General features: G+C 47.4%; 1 protein-coding gene across 5 annotated transcripts in view; it reads right to left on the bottom strand.

Moving 5' to 3' along the window:
• RYR3 (ryanodine receptor 3) overlaps positions 1-18867 on the bottom strand; it is a 1864151-nt gene that overhangs the window by 1399978 nt on the left and 445306 nt on the right. For all 5 annotated transcript variants that reach the window (XM_086937034.1, XM_086937032.1, XM_086937031.1 and 2 more), the window contains 2 exons: positions 13627-13701; positions 3605-3683 (listed from right to left, as the gene is read on the bottom strand). In XM_086937034.1, the coding sequence (XP_086793160.1) occupies positions 3605-3683; positions 13627-13701 (154 nt within the window). The remainder of the gene's footprint in view (positions 1-3604; positions 3684-13626; positions 13702-18867) is intronic.

Below are 18867 nucleotides of genomic sequence, written 5' to 3'. Positions count from 1 at the left end.
GGTTATTTGCCAACTTTGGTATCGCTTTATCAAAACATGTCGAGTAAGGTGTCATACGAATTGGAATACTAACCCCTCGCCAATTCTGGTGACGGGGTTAGCATTCCACCCTTCTAGAGGGACACGACATGTATGTAACTGTGAACCCCGGTTAAAGTTAACTCGAGCCTCAGCATCACAAAATGGGTGCTGCCACCACAGACACAAGTCTGACCTCCTGCTGCTGGGAGTCCTTCCAGCGAGGAGAGCATGGACAAAGGGTTTCCTGTCAGGGGCGATGCTAGCACCATCCCAGACAGGGTTTTGTGTATCCTAGGTAGGCAGGGCTGAGAGGAAGGTGGCATGCAAGTGGCACCCCGGTGCTCACTGTGCATAGGCCGGCTCAAACCAGTTCCAGGGGCACACCAGCCCCTGAGCTGGGGAGAGACCGGACAAAGGAGTGTGGGTTGGGTGTAGCCACCCCCCTCCTGGTCCCACCCATGGGCAGGACCTAGTCGCGTACCAGACCCTTTCTTTAGAATAAAGGTAGGAGCGGGGATCCTTCCAAATTAGATCATCTTTGAATCCTGAAACTACTTTCTACGAAAGGAACTCTCGACTTCTTCTCAAGATTTCTCCCTTGTGACTAAGGAGTAGTCACCCTGCATCAGCAGGCACCAACTAAGTATCTTGCGGTTTGCTGCACGTCCTTCCTCCGGAACCAGACTGACCAGCACGACGAGACCCGGACTCCCTGCCATCTCTGACCTCAACCTGCCTCTACAGCACAGCTGAGAACCGTGGGTGCGACGAGACCAGAGGAACCGGCTATCATCAGAACCAGCACGACACTGACCCAGCACGACCGCCGAGGGACCCTCGAGTGGGTGCACTGGGGTAAGAGAAGCCCCAACCCCAAGCAGCACGAGCACCGAAGTCCAGCCCCCCAGCATCCACCAGATCTGCGTGGGGCCCTTTTGCTTCTGTGTCGCTTGCCACGTCGTCCGGTCACTTGCCCGTTGGCTAGTGACCCTCCAGACGACGCCCTACGTTTGTTTCACCGCTGGTCTAGCTCCTCTAGATTGGCCCTTGTCTCCCCTTGAAGGGGACCTTCCTCGGACCCTCCTGGTCCACTCCAGACGCCATTTTGTGTCGCCACGTGGGCTTGCCGTAGCCAAGGCTTGTTGCCTCCTTCAACGGATCCAGCATCGCCAGCAGCAGACATCCAACGTGGGACAGCTCGCAGACCTCCAGCCTGGTCGACATCAGCGCCCTGGTCCGTGCAGCAGCAGAATCCAGTGTCACCTCTTCGCCTGGCTGAGTGACCTCGTCCGGTGCCATCCTGGTGCCCACCTAATCACTGGCTAGTGATTCAGAACTTGGTCCCCTCTGCTTACAGGTATCCTTCTTCACTGATCCGTCCTTGGATCAGCCCGGAACATCTTCACTGGTCGCCTGCCAGCAACTTTTACTTCAGGCCCCTGGTTCATCAACACGGATTCCTGACGACACTTGAACCCTATGCAGCCGCAGCCCCTGGGCTAGGTAAACCGAGTACCACGGTGCTCCAGCGTAGAACCCCTCTCTAAGTGTCTAGATCCACTTTCGTTTTTGACCTACCTAGTCGGGTTCGCCCGAGAACACTAACTTTGCTTTTACTAGCCTCCATAGACTTTGTCCCGCATTGCGCGTGAGAGTTTCCACTCTGCACACGACGTCCCTAGGCCTCCTGCTTCTAATCTAAGGGTTCAGCATTGTAGGCCCAGCGGTTCTAAAGCCTCTGAGAATAGTTACTTACCTGCTAGTGATTCGCATTCCACTTTTGTAGTATATGGTTTTTCGTGCCCCTCGGGCATTTGTGTAAATTGTTCGACTTTCAGTATTTCTTTAAGAGTTTTGTTTTGTGCTTAGCACCCTGTCCTCATAAAGAGTCCAGGGTTGTTGTGTTATAAATAAATATCCTTTTATTTTCATAACAACTTGTGTGGTGTCCTTTCACTTGGTGTTCAAGCGGTATATGTGATGGTATAACAGCTGGCTTAACACGCCCTCTAGAGTTTAGCCTAAAGACTGCTCTTGTCCATGCTACTAGGATAGCTGGTCTATAAGGTTGACTTACAACCAATCATCAAAAAGGGTTTTTTGGACTGATACAAAGTGCTTACTAGAATAGTGAACATTATATATCAGGCCAACTTCTCACAACCGCCGTGCCAGATGACGCGGCTAGTGCGCCTCACCACTGATTGGTGCGCGGCTTTCCAGTTGCCCCGGAAGCAATAGAATCGCTTCCGGGTCAAAGGGGGGAGCCAAGGGCAGACCAGTTGTGACTGGTCTGCCATGGAGAGTTTAAAAGGCTGGGGAGCGCGGGAGACGTTCTCTTGTTCCCGCGCATCCCAGGCCTGCCCTTTGCCCCCCAGCTTCTCAAGGCTGTGACCTTTTTTCCCCACCCACCATCCCGTGAGGAACATTGTGAGGCTGGTATGATAATGTCGTGGTATCGCTGTATGCTCTTTTACACAGTAATTGTGTTTTGGCGTGAATTTTCTCCTTAGGCCTTTTTTCCCGTTCACAGGTCAACAATTGTCGTATTTATTGCTATTCCTTGGTCAGGTGGTAAGGTCATGATTGGTGAGCAGTCAATTTAAGGTCCTTAGGCGGCGGCGCCATTCTTGAATGGGGTCGCCCAGGGGGAGGGACTAGTGGTCTCTCCTAGAACTCCAGGGGCAGTACATCCGGTTGGTTGGATAGGTGCAGGGGAGGGGGGAGTCACGCTTTCCTTAGGCTGGTTGGCCACCCCGCACGTGCACTATGATGTCATTAAACTGCGCAGAGTGCAAGGGCCCCCTTTTGGTTAATGGAGTTCATGGAGCGCACAGGGGTAACCGGGAGGGGGGTGAGTACCGTCTCGGTATACGGGCCCTCTGTGCATGCGCACTCAGACGTGAGGGCGTGGCTGTTTGACAAGGATCTGACACCGGTAAGCGACCTTGGCATAGGCCCAAAAATAGGATTTGCAGAAAAATGTATAACGTGTGATTATGATCCAAAAATTTTAGATTCGGATAGGAAATATTCTGTATTAGAAATATGTTAAGGTTAGCCCTTGGATACCTGTCTACATGGATTGTAATCAAATGGCGATTGTGTTTTTCTGCATAAATGATTGTGTAAATATTGTTTATTTCAATTTTTTTTATTTGTTTTCATTTTTAATAAATACGGCGGGGGGGTCGTGAGATCCCCCGCCTTCCAAAGAAACTCCTCTCTCATGTCCAATTTCTAATTAGTGTGGGGGGTGCACAAGGCAGGGGAGGAGGATGGACGGTAGTCCCTGACCATACAAGCATTCTACTGTTTTCAGTTGTTGATGTATTAAGAGATGAGATTTCGGTGGTCACCATTGGAACCAGGCGTGTCTGGGACAGTAAAGAAATAAACGTAGTTTCCTGTCATCTATACTGACAGAGTACCCAGGACAAGAAAGGCGGACGAGGATGTAATAAAAGAGTTTGCGGTGCCTTTATAACCACACTTTGTTGGACAGTGTATTTATGATTCAATGTTCAGTTGCACAGCACTTAGGCGTCATAGCATCAAACAGCATCATACCAAATACACCCACCTGTTGAGTTCTCCCGCAGGCCCACGTCAAAGGAGAGCTTGTCGGTGAGGGATCTGGATGTTGTCAAGCACGTCAAATACTGAAAAACAGAATCAAGACCATAAAAGCATTGTGAAAACAGCAATCCACATAGATGTCTTTTGTGAAAGCTGTAATGTAAAGCACGCTGTGTGTCCCTCCGCAAACAAGCAGCGAGGCGCATGCGCGGACGGTGGACACTGCCTGGAGGGAGAGGTGACGATCCAGAATGCCCGGACTGTGAGCTCAATATGTCTCTTTGTCTCGTCACCATCCGTCATGCTAAGGAGGGGTCGTTGTTTGAAGCGCCTCCATGTTGTAAATGCTCAGTCTTGAGAGCTAGTCTCATGTCTTTGGGCGCCCACTAGTACCCCACACAGGGGCAAGGTTTTAAGAGTATCATCCGTGTGAGGTCTGCCTCTGCCTGGTTCTTCCACAGACCCTCTGCAGCCCTTCTGCACTCTTCTTTATGGTTTAAACCTTTTTATTGAACTTTTTATCATATACAAAAACAATCATGCAGGCTTAGCACTCTTCTTTAACGCGCTTTCAGGCACAAAGCACTCCCCAAACACCAGCCTTAGTTGATTGGAGCTCAGAAATGATTGCCTTCACTGTATGGACACCAACCAATCCGAGAGCAGGAATTATCCATCCACTGAGGTGAATCCAATTGGCTAATGGACCCAATAGAATACTCTGCCATCTTGTTATTCTCAAAGTCTTGCATGTGACTGGCTACAATCCTCTCACGGTCTATCATCAAACCTGCACTCTATTCCCATCCCACTATGTATCAAAGACTTACAGGCACATGGCCTGCAGTCTGTCCCACTCCCTACCATCTCATCAGGTCTACCAGCCACGGAGCCTACGCTGTATTGCCTCCGTCCCACTGTTTCACAAAGTCTGCCAGGCAAATACTCTGCTCTCAATGTCCACGTCCCACTCACCCACCAAGTCTCACAGGCTCCTGGACTGCATCTAATGGCATCTTCTTTCAGTCTCACCAAGCCTTGCATGTGCCTAGCGTGTCCTCGGTGAGCACTGATCCTTTCAGATAGACAACTCCCCTGCACTCAATGTCCACGTCCCACTCACCCACCAAGTATCACAGGTCCCTGGAGTCTCACCAAGCCTTGCATGTGCCTAGCGTGTCCTCGGTGAGCACTGAGCCTTTCAGATAGACAACTCCCATGCACTCAATGTCCACGTCCCACTCACCCACCAAGTATCACAGGTCCCTGGACTGCAACTAATGGCACCTTCTTTCAGTCTCACCAAGCCTTGCATGTGCCTAGCGTGTCCTCGGTGAGCACTGAGCCTTTCAGATAGACAACTCCCCTGCACTCAATGTCCACGTCCCACTCACCCACCAAGTATCACAGGTCCCTGGACTGCAACTAATGGCACCTTCTTTCAGTCTCACCAAGCCTTGCATGTGCCTAGCGTGTCCTCGGTGAGCACTGAGCCTTTCAGATAGACAACTCCCCTGCACTCAATGTCCACGTCCCACTCACCCACCAAGTATCACAGGTCCCTGGAGTCTCACCAAGCCTTGCATGTGCCTAGCGTGTCCTCGGTGAGCACTGAGCCTTTCAGATAGACAACTCCCCTGCACTCAATGTCCACGTCCCACTCACCCACCAAGTATCACAGGTCCCTGGAGTCTCACCAAGCCTTGCATGTGCCTAGCGTGTCCTCGGTGAGCACTGATCCTTTCAGATAGACAACTCCCCTGCACTCAATGTCCACGTCCCACTCACCCACCAAGTATCACAGGTCCCTGGAGTCTCACCAAGCCTTGCATGTGCCTAGCGTGTCCTCGGTGAGCACTGATCCTTTCAGATAGACAACTCCCCTGCACTCAATGTCCACGTCCCACTCACCCACCAAGTATCACAGGTCCCTGGAGTCTCACCAAGCCTTGCATGTGCCTAGCGTGTCCTCGGTGAGCACTGATCCTTTCAGATAGACAACTCCCCTGCACTCAATGTCCACGTCCCACTCACCCACCAAGTATCACAGGTCCCTGGAGTCTCACCAAGCCTTGCATGTGCCTAGCGTGTCCTCGGTGAGCACTGAGCCTTTCAGATAGACAACTCCCATGCACTCAATGTCCACGTCCCACTCACCCACCAAGTATCACAAGTCCCTGGACTGCAACTAATGGCACCTTCTTTCAGTCTCACCAAGCCTTGCATGTGCCTAGCGTGTCCTCGGTGAGCACTGAGCCTTTCAGATAGACAACTCCCCTGCACTCAATGTCCACGTCCCACTCACCCACCAAGTATCACAGGTCCCTGGACTGCAACTAATGGCACCTTCTTTCAGTCTCACCAAGCCTTGCATGTGCCTAGCGTGTCCTCGGTGAGCACTGAGCCTTTCAGATAGACAACTCCCCTGCACTCAATGTCCACGTCCCACTCACCCACCAAGTATCACAGGTCCCTGGACTGCAACTAATGGCACCTTCTTTCAGTCTCACCAAGCCTTGCATGTGCCTAGCGTGTCCTCGGTGAGCACTGAGCCTTTCAGATAGACAACTCCCCTGCACTCAATGTCCACGTCCCACTCACCCACCAAGTATCACAAGTCCCTGGACTGCAACTAATGGCACCTTCTTTCAATCTCACCAAGTCCCGCGAGGCCTAACGTGTCAGTGAGCACTTTCCCACTATTTTCTAAAGCCTGTCAGACAAATCCCCTGCACTCAATATCCGCGTCCCACTAGCCCTCCAAGCCTCACACGTTCCTGGACTGCACTTAATGACACCTGCTTACTATCTCACCAAGTGTTGCGTGCACCTAGCGTGTTCTCTATTGCACTGTCCTGTTACTTTATTAAGTCTTTCAGACAACTGGCCTGCACTCAAAGTCCACTCCACCAGCATCTCACCAAATGTTACAGCCATCTGCCCTGCACTCAATGTCTGCCATCCTGCTATCTCAAAAAGTCATAGTGTCTATGATGGCACATACTACGGCCTGCTCACGATTTAAATATGTCTTCCAGGTACAGACCTGCACTCAGTGTCTTTTGCCCCTTTATATCACCAAGTCCTGTAGGTAATTGGCCTGCGCTTAATGAATTTCAGTCACCATAATACCAAATCTTACATCCACGTGGCCTGTACTCGTTTCACTGCTGTTCTAGCTCAACAGAACATGCATGTTCACCATCTTGCCAAATCATAAGGCACCATGCCGAATGTTCTCTGCTCGCCCTCAAACCGAATCATAAGGCACCTTCCCGGCACTAAATGTTCTTTGCTCACTGTCTCACCAAATCATAAGATACCTTGCTGGCACTGAATGTTCTCTGCTCTCCATCTCGCCAAATCATAAGGCATCTTGCTGGCACTGAATGTTCTTTACTCGCCATCTCATCAAGTCATAAGGTACCTTGCTGGCACTGAACGTTCTCTGCTCGCTATCTTACCAGGTTTTAGAGGCACTTGGCCTTTATTTGCTATCTCACCAAGTAATACAAGCCCCTTCATGCACTGAATGTTCTCAGCTCGCTATCTCACCAAGTCATAAGGCACCTTGCCAGCACTGAATGTTCTCTGCTCGCTATCTCACCAAGTCATAAGGCACCTTGCCGGCACTGAATGTTCTCTGCTCGCTATCTCACCAAGTCATAAGGCACCTTGCCAGCACTGAATGTTCTCTGCTCGCTATCTCACCAAGTCATACAGGCACCTTGCCAGCACTGAATGTTCTCTGCTCGCTATCTCACCAAGTCATAAGGCACCTTGCCAGCACTGAATGTTCTCTGCTCGCTATCTCACCAAGTCATAAGGCACCTTGCCGGCACTGAATGTTCTCTGCTCGCTATCTCACCAAGTCATAAGGCACCTTGCCGGCACTGAATGTTCTCTGCTCGCTATCTCACCAATTCATAAGGCACCTTGCCAGCACTGAATGTTCTGTGTTCGCTATCTCACCAAGTCATAAGGCACCTTGCCAGCACTGAATGTTCTCTGCTCGCTATCCCACCAAGTCATAAGGCACCTTGCCGGCACTGAATGTTCTCTGCTCGCTATCTCACCAAGTCATAAGGCACCTTGCCAGCACTGAATGTTCTCTGCTCGCTATCTCACAAAGTCATAAGGCACCTTGCCGGCACTGAATGTTCTCTGTTCGCTATCTCACCAAGTCATAAGGCACCTTGCCAGCACTGAATGTTCTCTGCTCGCTATCTCACCAAGTCATAAGGCACCTTGCCGGACCTGAATGTTCTCTGTTCGCTATCTCACCAAGTCATAAGGCACCTTGCCGGCACTGAATGTTCTCTGCTCGCTATCTCACCAATTCATAAGGCACCTTGCCAGCACTGAATGTTCTCTGCTCGCTATCTCTCCAAGTCATACGGCACCTTGCCGGTACTGTATGTTCTCTGCTGCCGATCTCACCAAGTCATAAGGCACCTTGCTGGCACTGAACGTTCTCTGCTCGCTATCTTACCAGGTTTTAGAGGCACTTGGCCTTCATTTGCTATCTCACCAAGTAATACAAGCCCCTTCATGCACTGAATGTTCTCTGCTCGCTATCTCACCAACGTTATTATATATGGGGTGACCCAACAAAAGTCCTAGGACCTGGGTATCAAATGTTACAGATAAAGTGGTCCTAGAAGCTAGCTCAAAACACAGTTATTGGTACTTTGTTACCCAATTCAATTCAGTTTTCATTCCACATGCAATTGAATCCTGTCATGAAGAATTTTAGAAACAAGGAGAGAAAACAAATAGCCTAAACAAATGTCCAAAACACACAGTTTTCTCGTAAAGGTCTTTAAAAATAGAGGAAAAGAAACTCTACCATTTATTTTATAAAATTCATCATCATTATACAATATATACAAATTTATGAAAAGCAAAAAGCGGGGTTACCAACTAGTAACGTGCATAGAATAGAGTGAAAAGATTAGTAGTGCTTGTGTAAGACAGAAAATGACCAAGTGGGTCTAGAGAAAATGAGTTCCAGTTGATTTTAGAATCCAAGGTTAAGTACTCCTTAGAGAGGTTCTGGAGGAGCCTGCCCTTAATGTTTAATCTGCAAAAAATGTCATTCTTTCTTGCTCATATTACGGTGAACAGTTCTTCCGTTGCTCTTATTTTGTAAGGGAAAAAGGGGGACAGGGACACAAAAGATGCAGGCTCCAGGTAGGAGAATGGTTGTCGACGTTTCGACCCAAGGATAAGAAGGGCAGTTGATATCCTCATAAGCGGGTCTTCATCAGGACGGGGTGGTGAAGGGAGGGGGCTTAGTTACATTAACTTCATGTAACCCCAGTGGTGTGGGCAAACACCCATTAATGGTGTGTCATGTGTAAAAGATCAATTGGTTATGAAAGCCGTCCAAAGCGTGCTCTCGAGTACCACGCTGACAATGGCGGCGGGTGAGGTCCGATGTATTTTTTGGCCGTGTCTCTAGAGTCGAACTGCACGGGACGTCAGTGGGGCTCAGTCTGCTGACGAACGCTGAGAGATGCTCACATTCTGTCTTCTCACCAAGTCATAAGGCACCTTGCCGGCACTGAATGTTCTCTGCTCGCTATCTCACCAAGTCATAAGGCACCTTGCCGGCACTGAATGTTCTCTGCTCGCTATCTCACCAAGTCATAAGGCACCTTGCCGGCACTGAATGTTCTCTGCTCGCTATCTCACCAAGTCATAAGGCACCTTGCCGGCACTGAATGTTCTCAGCTCGATATCTCACCAAGTTATAAGGCACCTTGCCAGCCCTGAATGTTCTGTGTTCGCTATCTCACCAAGTCATAAGGCACCTTGCCGGCACTGAATGTTCTCTGCTCGCTATCTCACCAAGTCATAAGGCACCTTGCCAGCACTGAATGTTCTCAGCTCGCTATCTCACCAAGTTATAAGGCACCTTGCCAGCACTGAATGTTCTGTGTTCGCTATCTCACCAAGTCATACAGGCACCGTGCCTGCACTGAATGTTCTCTGCTCTCTATCTCACCAAGTCATAAGGTACCTTGCAGGCACTGAATGTTCTGTGCTCGCTATCTCACCAAGTCATAAGGCACCTTGCCGGCACTGAATGTTCTCTGCTCGCTATCTCACCAAGTCATAAGGCACCTTGCCGGCACTTAATGTTCTCTGCTCGCTATCTCACCAAGTCATAAGGCACCTTGCCGGCACTGAATGTTCTCTGCTCGCTATCTCACCAAGTCATAAGGCACCTTGCCGGCACTGAATGTTTTCTGCTCGCTATCTCACCAAGTCATAAGGCACCTTGCCGGCACTGAATGTTCTCTGCTCGCTATCTCACCAAGTCATAAGGCACCTTGCCGGCACTGAATGTTCTCTGCTCGCTATCTCACCAAGTCACAAGGCACCTTCCTGCACTGAATGTTCTCTGCTCTCTATCTCACCAAGTCATAAGGCACCTTGCCTGCACTGAATGTTCTGTGTTCGCTATCTCACCAAGTCATACAGGCACCTTCCTGCACTGAATGTTCTGTGTTCGCTATCTCACCAAGTCATAAGGCACCTTGCCGGCACTGAATGGTCTCTGCTCGCTATCTCACCAAGTCAGACAGGCACCTTGCCGGCACTGAATGTTCTCTGCTCTCTATCTCACCAAGTCCTACAGGCACCTTGCCTGCACTGAATGTTCTCTGCTCGCTATCTCACCAAGTCATAAGGCACCTTGCCAGCACTGAATGTTCTCTGCTCGCTATCTCACCAAGTCATACAGGCACCTTGCCGGCACTGAATGTTATCTGCTCTCTATCTCACCAAGTCCTACAGGCACCTTGCTTGCACTGAATGTTATCTGCTCGCTATCTCACCACGTCATAAGGCACCTTGCCGGCACTGAATGTTCTCTGCTCGCTATCTCACCAAGTCATAAGGCACCTTGCCAGCACTGAATGTTCTGTGTTCGCTATCTCACCAAGTCATAAGGTACCTTGCCTGCACTGAATGTTCTCTGCTCGCTATCTCACCAACTCATACAGGCACCCTGCCTGCCCTGAATGTTCCCTGCTCACTATCTCACCAAGTCATAAGGCACCTTCCTGCACTGAATGTTCTCTGCTCGCTATCTCACCAAGTCATACACGCACCGTGCCAGTACTGAATGTTCTCTGCTCGCTATCTCACCAAATCATACAGGCACCTTGCCAGCACTGAATGTTCTCAGCTCGCTATCTCACCAAGTTATAAGGCACCTTGCCTGCACTGAATGTTCTCTGCTCGCTATCCCACCAAGTCATAAGGCACCTTGCCAGCACTGAATGTTCTGTGTTCGCTATCTCACCAAGTCATAAGGCACCGTGCCTGCACTGAATGTTCTCTGCTCTCTATCTCACCAAGTCATAAGGCACCTTGCCGGCACTGAATGTTCTCTGCTCGCTATCTCACCAAGTCATAAGGCACCTTGCCGGCACTGAATGTTCTCTGCTCGCTATCTCACCAAGTTATAAGGCACCTTGCCTGCACTGAATGTTCTCTGCTCTCTATCTCACCAAGTCATAAGGCACCTTGCCGGCACTGAATGTTCTCTGCTCGCTATCTCACCAAGTCATAAGGCACCTTGCCGGCACTGAATGTTCTCTGCTCGCTATCTCACCAAGTCATAAGGCACCTTGCCAGCACTGAATGTTCTCTGCTCGCTATCTCACCAAGTCATACAGGCACCTTGCCAGCAATGAATGTTCTCTGCTCGCTATCTCACCAAGTCATAAGGCACCTTGCCGGCACTGAATGTTCTCTGTTCGCTATCTCACCAAGTCATAAGGCACCTTGCCGGCACTGAATGCTCTCTGCTCGCTATCTCACCAAGTCATAAGGCACCTTGCCAGCACTGAATGTTCTCTGCTCGCTATCTCACCAAGTCATACAGGCACTTTGCCAGCACTGAATGTTCTCTGCTCGCTATCTCACCAAGTCATACAGGCACCGTGCCAGCACTGAATGTTCTGTGTTCGCCTTCTCACCAAGTCATAAGGCACCTTGCCGGCACTGAATGTTCTCTGCTCACTATCTCACCAAGTCATAGGGCACCTTCCTGCACTGAATGTTCTGTGTTCGCTATCTCACCAAGTCATACAGGCACCTTCCTGCACTGAATGTTCTCTGCTCGCCATCTCACCAAGTCATACAGGCACCTTCCTGCACTGAATGTTCTCTGCTCGCCATCTCACCAAGTCATACAGGCACCGTGCCAGCACTGAATGTTCTGTGTTCGCTATCTCACCAAGTCATAAGGCACCTTGCCGGCACTGAATGTTCTCTGCTCACTATCTCACCAAGTCATACAGGCATCTTGCCGGCACTGAATGTTCTCAGCTCGCTATCGCACCAAGTTATAAGGTACCTTGCCAGCACTGAATGTTCTCTGCTCGCTATCTCCCTAATTCATACAGGCACCTTCCTACACTGAATGTTCTGTGTTCGCTATCTCACCAAGTCATAAGGCACCGTGCCAGCACTGAATGTTCTGTGTTCGCTATCTCACCAAGTCATAAGGCACCTTGCCGGCACTAAATGTTCTGTGTTCGCTATCTCACCAAGTCATAAGGCACCTTGCCGGCACTGATTGTTCTCTGCTCTCTATCTCACCAAGTCATAAGGCACCTTGCAGGCACTGAATGTTCTCTGTTCGCTATCTCACCAAGTCATACAGGCACCGTGTCCGCACTGATTGTTCTCTGCTCGCTATCTCACCAAATCATAAGTCACCTTGCCGGTACTGTATGTTCTCTGCTCGCGATCTCTCCAAGTCATACGGCACCTTGCCGGTACTGTATGTTCTCTGCTGCCGATCTCACCAAGTCATAAGGCACCTTGCCGGCACTGAATGTTCTCTGTTTGCCATCTCACCAGATTTTAGAGGCACTTGGCCTACACTCAGTATCCACTACTCAACTACATTACCAAATTGTAAAGGCACCTGGTCTGCCCACTCAGCATTATTGTATTGTGTCAGAGGTACCTGCGCTCAGTGGTCCACCCTACTATCATAGGTTGCTTGCAGACAATTGATATACAAATTCTCCATTATTCAGCCAGGTCTTGCAGGCAGCAGACATGTGCTCAGTGGCCCCTGCCAAGTTACAAGCCTTTCAGGCATCAGACATGTTTTCGTTGTGCCCTTCCCCACATTTTCATCAAGTGTTCCAGACACCTGCTCTACAGCTAGTGTCTCCTGTGCTGCTCTCTCACAAAGTCTTACAGACAGCTGGCTACGTTTGCCAAAAGGCTAGTGCCTAGTGTGCGTTCATTGTCCCACAGCCTGTTGTGCTCTGCACCCATCCAGAGTACTATGATGCTTTACTCCTCCATTATTGTAGGTGCCAGAGGTGTCCAGGGAGCCTCCCTCGAGGATAAGAAGTCATCCTCTGGGGCGCTCTCACTTTACAAGTATAAGGATGCGTTAAGAAAAGGGCTCCCCACGTGGTCAGGGTAATACTACAGGTGAAGCAAAGGTAACTCAAAAAGTGGGGGTAACAGCGGTTGTTGGAAGCAGATATGTTTGAAGAATGGGGAGGGCCACAGCAATAAAAACAAGAGGTATGTATACATTGTTTAAAATAAAAAAATGAAAAAGTGTAAAAAATACCTTTATCTAATGGTGACCCTGGGGGTGAAAGTAACGGGGGCGGAGCCCCGACGCCCTAAGACAAAAACCGCCACTGATTGAGGAGATTGCTAGTTTTTGCCAAATAAATACGATAGGGAAATGTTAACTGTTATTCGTTCTGCTGGCACATTTTGCCATTTGTTTCTGTTTTTCTGTTTTTTAATTCTTTAATGTTGCATCTTTTTCTAGTACTTGAGGGTTGTATTGATTTTAATCCTGTAACTGTGCCCTGTTGGAGTCTGGAAAACCATGTTCCCTATACTTGGTGTCCGATTCATTGGTGCAAGCAGGTCCCTCCATATATACTGATTCGGGTATTATGATTCCTTTATCCTCTAGACAGCCCAAAAGTACAGTGCTAAGATCACTAGAGCTGCAGAACTCACCATTCCACTGAACGAATGCCGGAGAAGGATCGCATGCCCGTACAGCAGGGTCCTGTGGCCGCCTCCTTGTGAAGCCTACAGGAGAAAAGTAGGGTAAGAAAAACCAGCAAATCTGCAAGAAATATCCTACTTATGGTGTGATTCCTCCTCTACCAACAATGACTTTCCTCAGCCCTCCTGGCCAGGGTACCCCGGTTCACTTTAAGGCCAGCCCCATTTGTTCTCTACATCCTAAGCCTACGATAACCTCTGGGTGGACTTAGGTTTCATAAGTAAAATGAGCCAGGTCATGGATTATAAATGAATCAGTTGATGCTCTTAGCTGGGCACATCCAAATAATTTCTGTAAGTAGCTCTTGGGTTTTGGGCCTTAACTTGCTACTAGTTTAGTAATGTAACATGATTTTCTATTGCATTTCATTGAAGCCAAGAACATGTCCCTATTCTAGCCTTCGGATTCTGGACAGCTGATCTGCTGAAAATGGGTGGATAGAAATCGATGGACAGCAAGAAGCTACAATGAACTCCCAATTCACTCCCTTCCTTCAATGAAGTGTAAAATGGACCCGGCAGGCAGCCTCCTTACCTTCCTGATAAACTTCTCGGAAGCATTCGGATCAAAAGAAACAATAACAAAATCATTTTCCTGAGACTCAAATCGGAAAATAGACTAAAGCATACACGATTTGCAAAATTCAAATTCTTGCTCAAAAGTGGACAGGCAAACAAACAGATAAGGCTTCTGCTTCATTTATTTGCAAACCCACCAAAAGAACCATTTGTGCCACTTACAACTGGTATGTGGCCAGAATTGCCACAAGGCCTACATTTTCTAAAGACGTATAGTGTAATCCCTTCTTCATTTGCTGCAAGTAGTTTCACATAAGTTTTTATAGTATTCATTCTTAAGGGTGGTCTCCAAAAGAAAATCAGTTTAAAGCTGAAATATTAATTATTTTCCCTTTTTTTGACCCTTCAAACTATTTCTCAGTATTTTTAACGTCCTGTAAAACTGGAGCTCATGTTTTTATTTTAGTTGTATGATGTTGCTGTAGTTCCAGTTTAGTATTTCAGTAGTTAAATACCGTAGTGGTGTTTTGACTTAAACTGGAATTGTCATCGACCAGTATGGAAAAGGGCTATTTCAAATAATGGCCCTCTGTGGCCCATATTTACTGCCTGATATTCCTACTCGCGGACACCCTTAAGTACAAATTCCTACAAGAAGAAAATTTGCAAAAAGTAAGCCGTACTAAAAGTTTAAATTCGCCTAAGATGCATTTTTTACATGTGGAACTATCACACAACACTCTGCTTGCCCATTGATTGCTGCTGGTTTCACTTGGATTTAGGATCACACGCAAAGCCAGGGATCAGCAGTTAGCTGATTGACTGCGCTTAAACCATTAGTACATAATTTGGTTTAGAATCCAACGAAATTAACATTCAGAAATTCCTGGCACCCAACATCACATGAAAAACATGATTAGAACCAACAAGTCAAAGTTTCGACCCCATAAAGTCATTCGAAAGGGGTTTTCCTCAGGAAAGTCAACGGTAGCTTGGGCAGGTGTACTTCGAACCAGCCGGCATTAGATGTCTACATTTTAACCAGTAACACACTTTGGGCCAGATGTAGGTGGCCCAATACCGGTCGGTAACGGCCGAAATTACCAAGGCCAGATGTAGGTCGCCAATACCGGTCGGTAACGGCCGATTTCGGCCGTTACCGACCGGTATTTGGAGATTGAGATGTAGGGGGCCTAATATTTACCGATTCAGTAATTTTACTGATTCGGTAAAAATACCGAATCGATAAATTTACCGAATCGGTAAATCTAGATGTAGGTGGTACTGAAAAAAGTGCCACAGGCCCCTTAAAATTCGTTATTTACCATGAAATACTATTTCATGGTAAATAACGAATTCCTGTGTACATGCACATTCCGATGGGCCTCAAGGCCCATAGGAATCAATGGCAATTACCGAATCAGTAAATACCGATTCGGTAATTACAGAATCATACCGATTCGGTAAAAATTACCGAATTATTACCTACATCTCATTTACCGAATCTAGAATACCGAATCGGTAAAATTCGGTATTCTAGAGTTAAATGAGATTTACCTACATCGGGGCCCAAATTTCGGCCGTTACCGACCGGTTTTGGGCATTTGGGATGTAGTTGGCTACATTTCAGATTCGGTAATTTACCGAATCGGTAATTTAAGGAATCGGTAAATTACTGATTCCTTAAAATACCGAATCGGTAAATTACCGAATCTGAAATGTAGGGAGCACTCAAATGAGTGCATTGCCGAGTTGAGGATTCGGTATTTACCACCAAATAAAGGTTGGTGGTAAATATCGAAAACCTTAATAAAAAGCAGTTTTGTGCTTTTTTTTACTGTGCCATGTGGCAGACATACATGCCCTTAGGGCATGTATGTGTGCCACATGTGCACCCATGCACTATTCAGGGGTGCAACAGGGTGTCAATGTGACACCCCGCCACCCTTGAACATGGTCCCCTTATCACCGATTCAGTATTTACCGAATCAGTATTTACCGATTCGGTAAATACCAAATCGGTAATACCAAATCCTACTAATTCTGTAAAATTTACCGAATAATAAGCTACATCCCATTTACTGATTCTGAAATACCGAATCGGTAAAATTCAGTATTTTAGAATCTGTAAAATAGGATTACCTACATCTGGCCCTTTGTGGCTTAAGCCCACGGCACACTGCCATTTGGACAAAGGTGGACGCAGAATTGCCCAATGCGCAGATCTGTAATTCAGTGGTTGTCTTCTCTTAACCACCGGCAGGTCTGCAGTGGAATAGCTTTCTTGAAGGTATGTGGGAATTTCCTTAAGACAACTTATGTGATTTTCTTCTCTATGTGTTTTAGCATCGTGCAACAGGCAATGGCTGAGGAGATTGCCTTCTCCCAATGTGTGGGTGGTTGTCTCCTCCCTTGCAGATCGAGTCAGCGCACACAAACTATGCAGTAGCCTTCCTTGAGCAAGGATGGCTAACCTTTGCATATGGGGTGCAGCACCTCTTCTGAAATATGCCTGAACGTTTGTTTTATATACCTTTTTTGAATAACACTATATTTGCATTTTCTTAGGTCCCATGCCACTTCAGGACATCAAACTAATGTCCGTAATTGTACCCTATTGATGGTCTCTGTTTGGAGTTGCATAGATTGTCAACATTCAACCTTCCCCTGAGCCATCTTAGGTGCATGCAAAGAGGTTCATATGGGGAGAGTATTCCTTACGTTGTTTTTTCCAACAATGGGGAGGGAAGGCAGAACATAATAGCTCACTTTTTAAATGCAAGACCAACAAATGCGTTCCATAATTACACTGGAGCTTTGGGGTCTAGCAAATCCTGTTAATTCCACTTGCACCTGGGGAATGCCCTACAGAGGAATGCGATCGAGCTCATTTGCAAGGAGCTACAGCAGGCGCCTAGAAAGAAATCTCCTTGCAATCTTGCAGCCTAAATTGAAACTGTAAATAAGACGTGTCAGCAGCAATATGCAGGCGAAGCAGGCCTCAAAGGATTGGCGGGAAACAGGTGAGTAATGATGCATGAATGTTGCCTTCATCTCTAGGGAAAGCTAAAGGGAAGTCATGGAGAGGTAGAGGCCCAGATGGAGGCTAAAACCCACAATAGCAAAAGAAACATATTTATTAGCCCACGTCAAAAAACATAATACATGCTTACAGTGGAAGGAGTTTAGTGCCTGTGTAGGGGCAACATGGCACAGGCCTTCCATTTTCATTGCGTGGGCTTAAGTTTAATAACCTGAAGCTTGGATGGGCTACTGGAAAATTGGACTACGGGCACCAGAATGCACTGGAAAGAAAAATGTATAAGAGTGCAACAGTATTTAGGAAGGATCTGGCTATACAATAGCGACAGCAGAACTTATGGCGTCATGTTACTGGCAAAAATGTTTTTAATTAAAAAATCAGTACAGTATGGAAGTTGTAGTCTTTCGTCACAAACAAAGGAATGTACTTGTTCTTAGACTGGAAACATGAAGTACTATGACATGGAGACAAATGTGACATGTAGATAACGTTAAGAGTCAATACTGTAAATGCTCCTGTACATAGTCTTTCTTCTGTTTCCGATTTACCCCAGCATCGCCTCATGAGAACGAGGTAGACCGATCAGCAGTGTCATGCTATCTAAAAGTCAAGGTTTGTGTCTGTTTCACAGCAGATTCCTTTTCATCCTTTGAATCTTCTGAGAAATCAAGATCTATTTGCGGTGTCCCCCTCCCCCCCTTTTTGCCCCCATTTTGATTACTAGGTGCAGGTTTTCTGACTCTGATTGTGCCCGGGACTCTGCTAACCAGACCCAGGGCCTGTGTTCTGACTGTAGGTACATGGTTAGGTATAATTATAATTGGCAATGACAGACCCTTGTAAGTTCCTAGTATATAATAAGGCAAGGGGGATTACAACTAGCTATAGGGAATGGAGGTTTAGTTTAGCAGGCCCAGTAGATTTCCAGCACTAGAATGTGCACTACTCTGTTGTCTAATGTTATTTTAAAAGCCAGCCCTGCCTTGCAGGCTACTTTGAAATTGTAATTATATGCAAATTCGACTTTGGGAATTAAGGGTACTTACAAAGTAGGAAGGAATTAGTTACTTACCTGTACACTATAGTTCTCCAGTATTATCTTTCATAGATTCACATGCTTGTATCTTCCCCGTCGTCATGGTGGGAGTCTCACGGTAACAGAATGACCAAGCAGTATCATAGAGAAGAAAAAACTGCATAGAAAATCCCCATAGGGGCTGTACTATTTGGTAACCAGACCATTTCTTTGTTTTGGTCCAAAAGCCAGCCAATCAGAAATGCTGCCCTGCCCTCACACTCCCCAGCAGCAGCTTCCTGCCTCAGATTTCCGTCCCCGAGTGAGAGACATGGATAAATACCGAGAACAAGATCTGCCTGAGAAACGGGGAGGCGGGCGGGCGCATGTGAATCTATGAAAGATAATACTGGAGAACTATAGTGTACAGGTAAGTAACTAATTCCTTCTCCAGTATTACATCTTTCATAGATTCACATGCTTGTATCAGAGTAGTAAGCAGTGCTCACCATACTGGTAGCGTTTCCAGGGCAGAACCTAGAAGGAAGCTCTGCCGCAAAGCAATGACATAATAGTAGCTAGTAAAGCATCAGCAATACGATAAATGCATGTA

This window comes from Lissotriton vulgaris, chromosome 9 (assembly GCF_964263255.1).
Source record: "Lissotriton vulgaris chromosome 9, aLisVul1.2, whole genome shotgun sequence".
Lineage (NCBI taxonomy): Eukaryota > Metazoa > Chordata > Amphibia > Caudata > Salamandridae > Lissotriton > Lissotriton vulgaris.
Note: the sequence above shows the minus strand (reverse complement) of the source record. Positions and strands in the feature narration are given on the sequence as shown.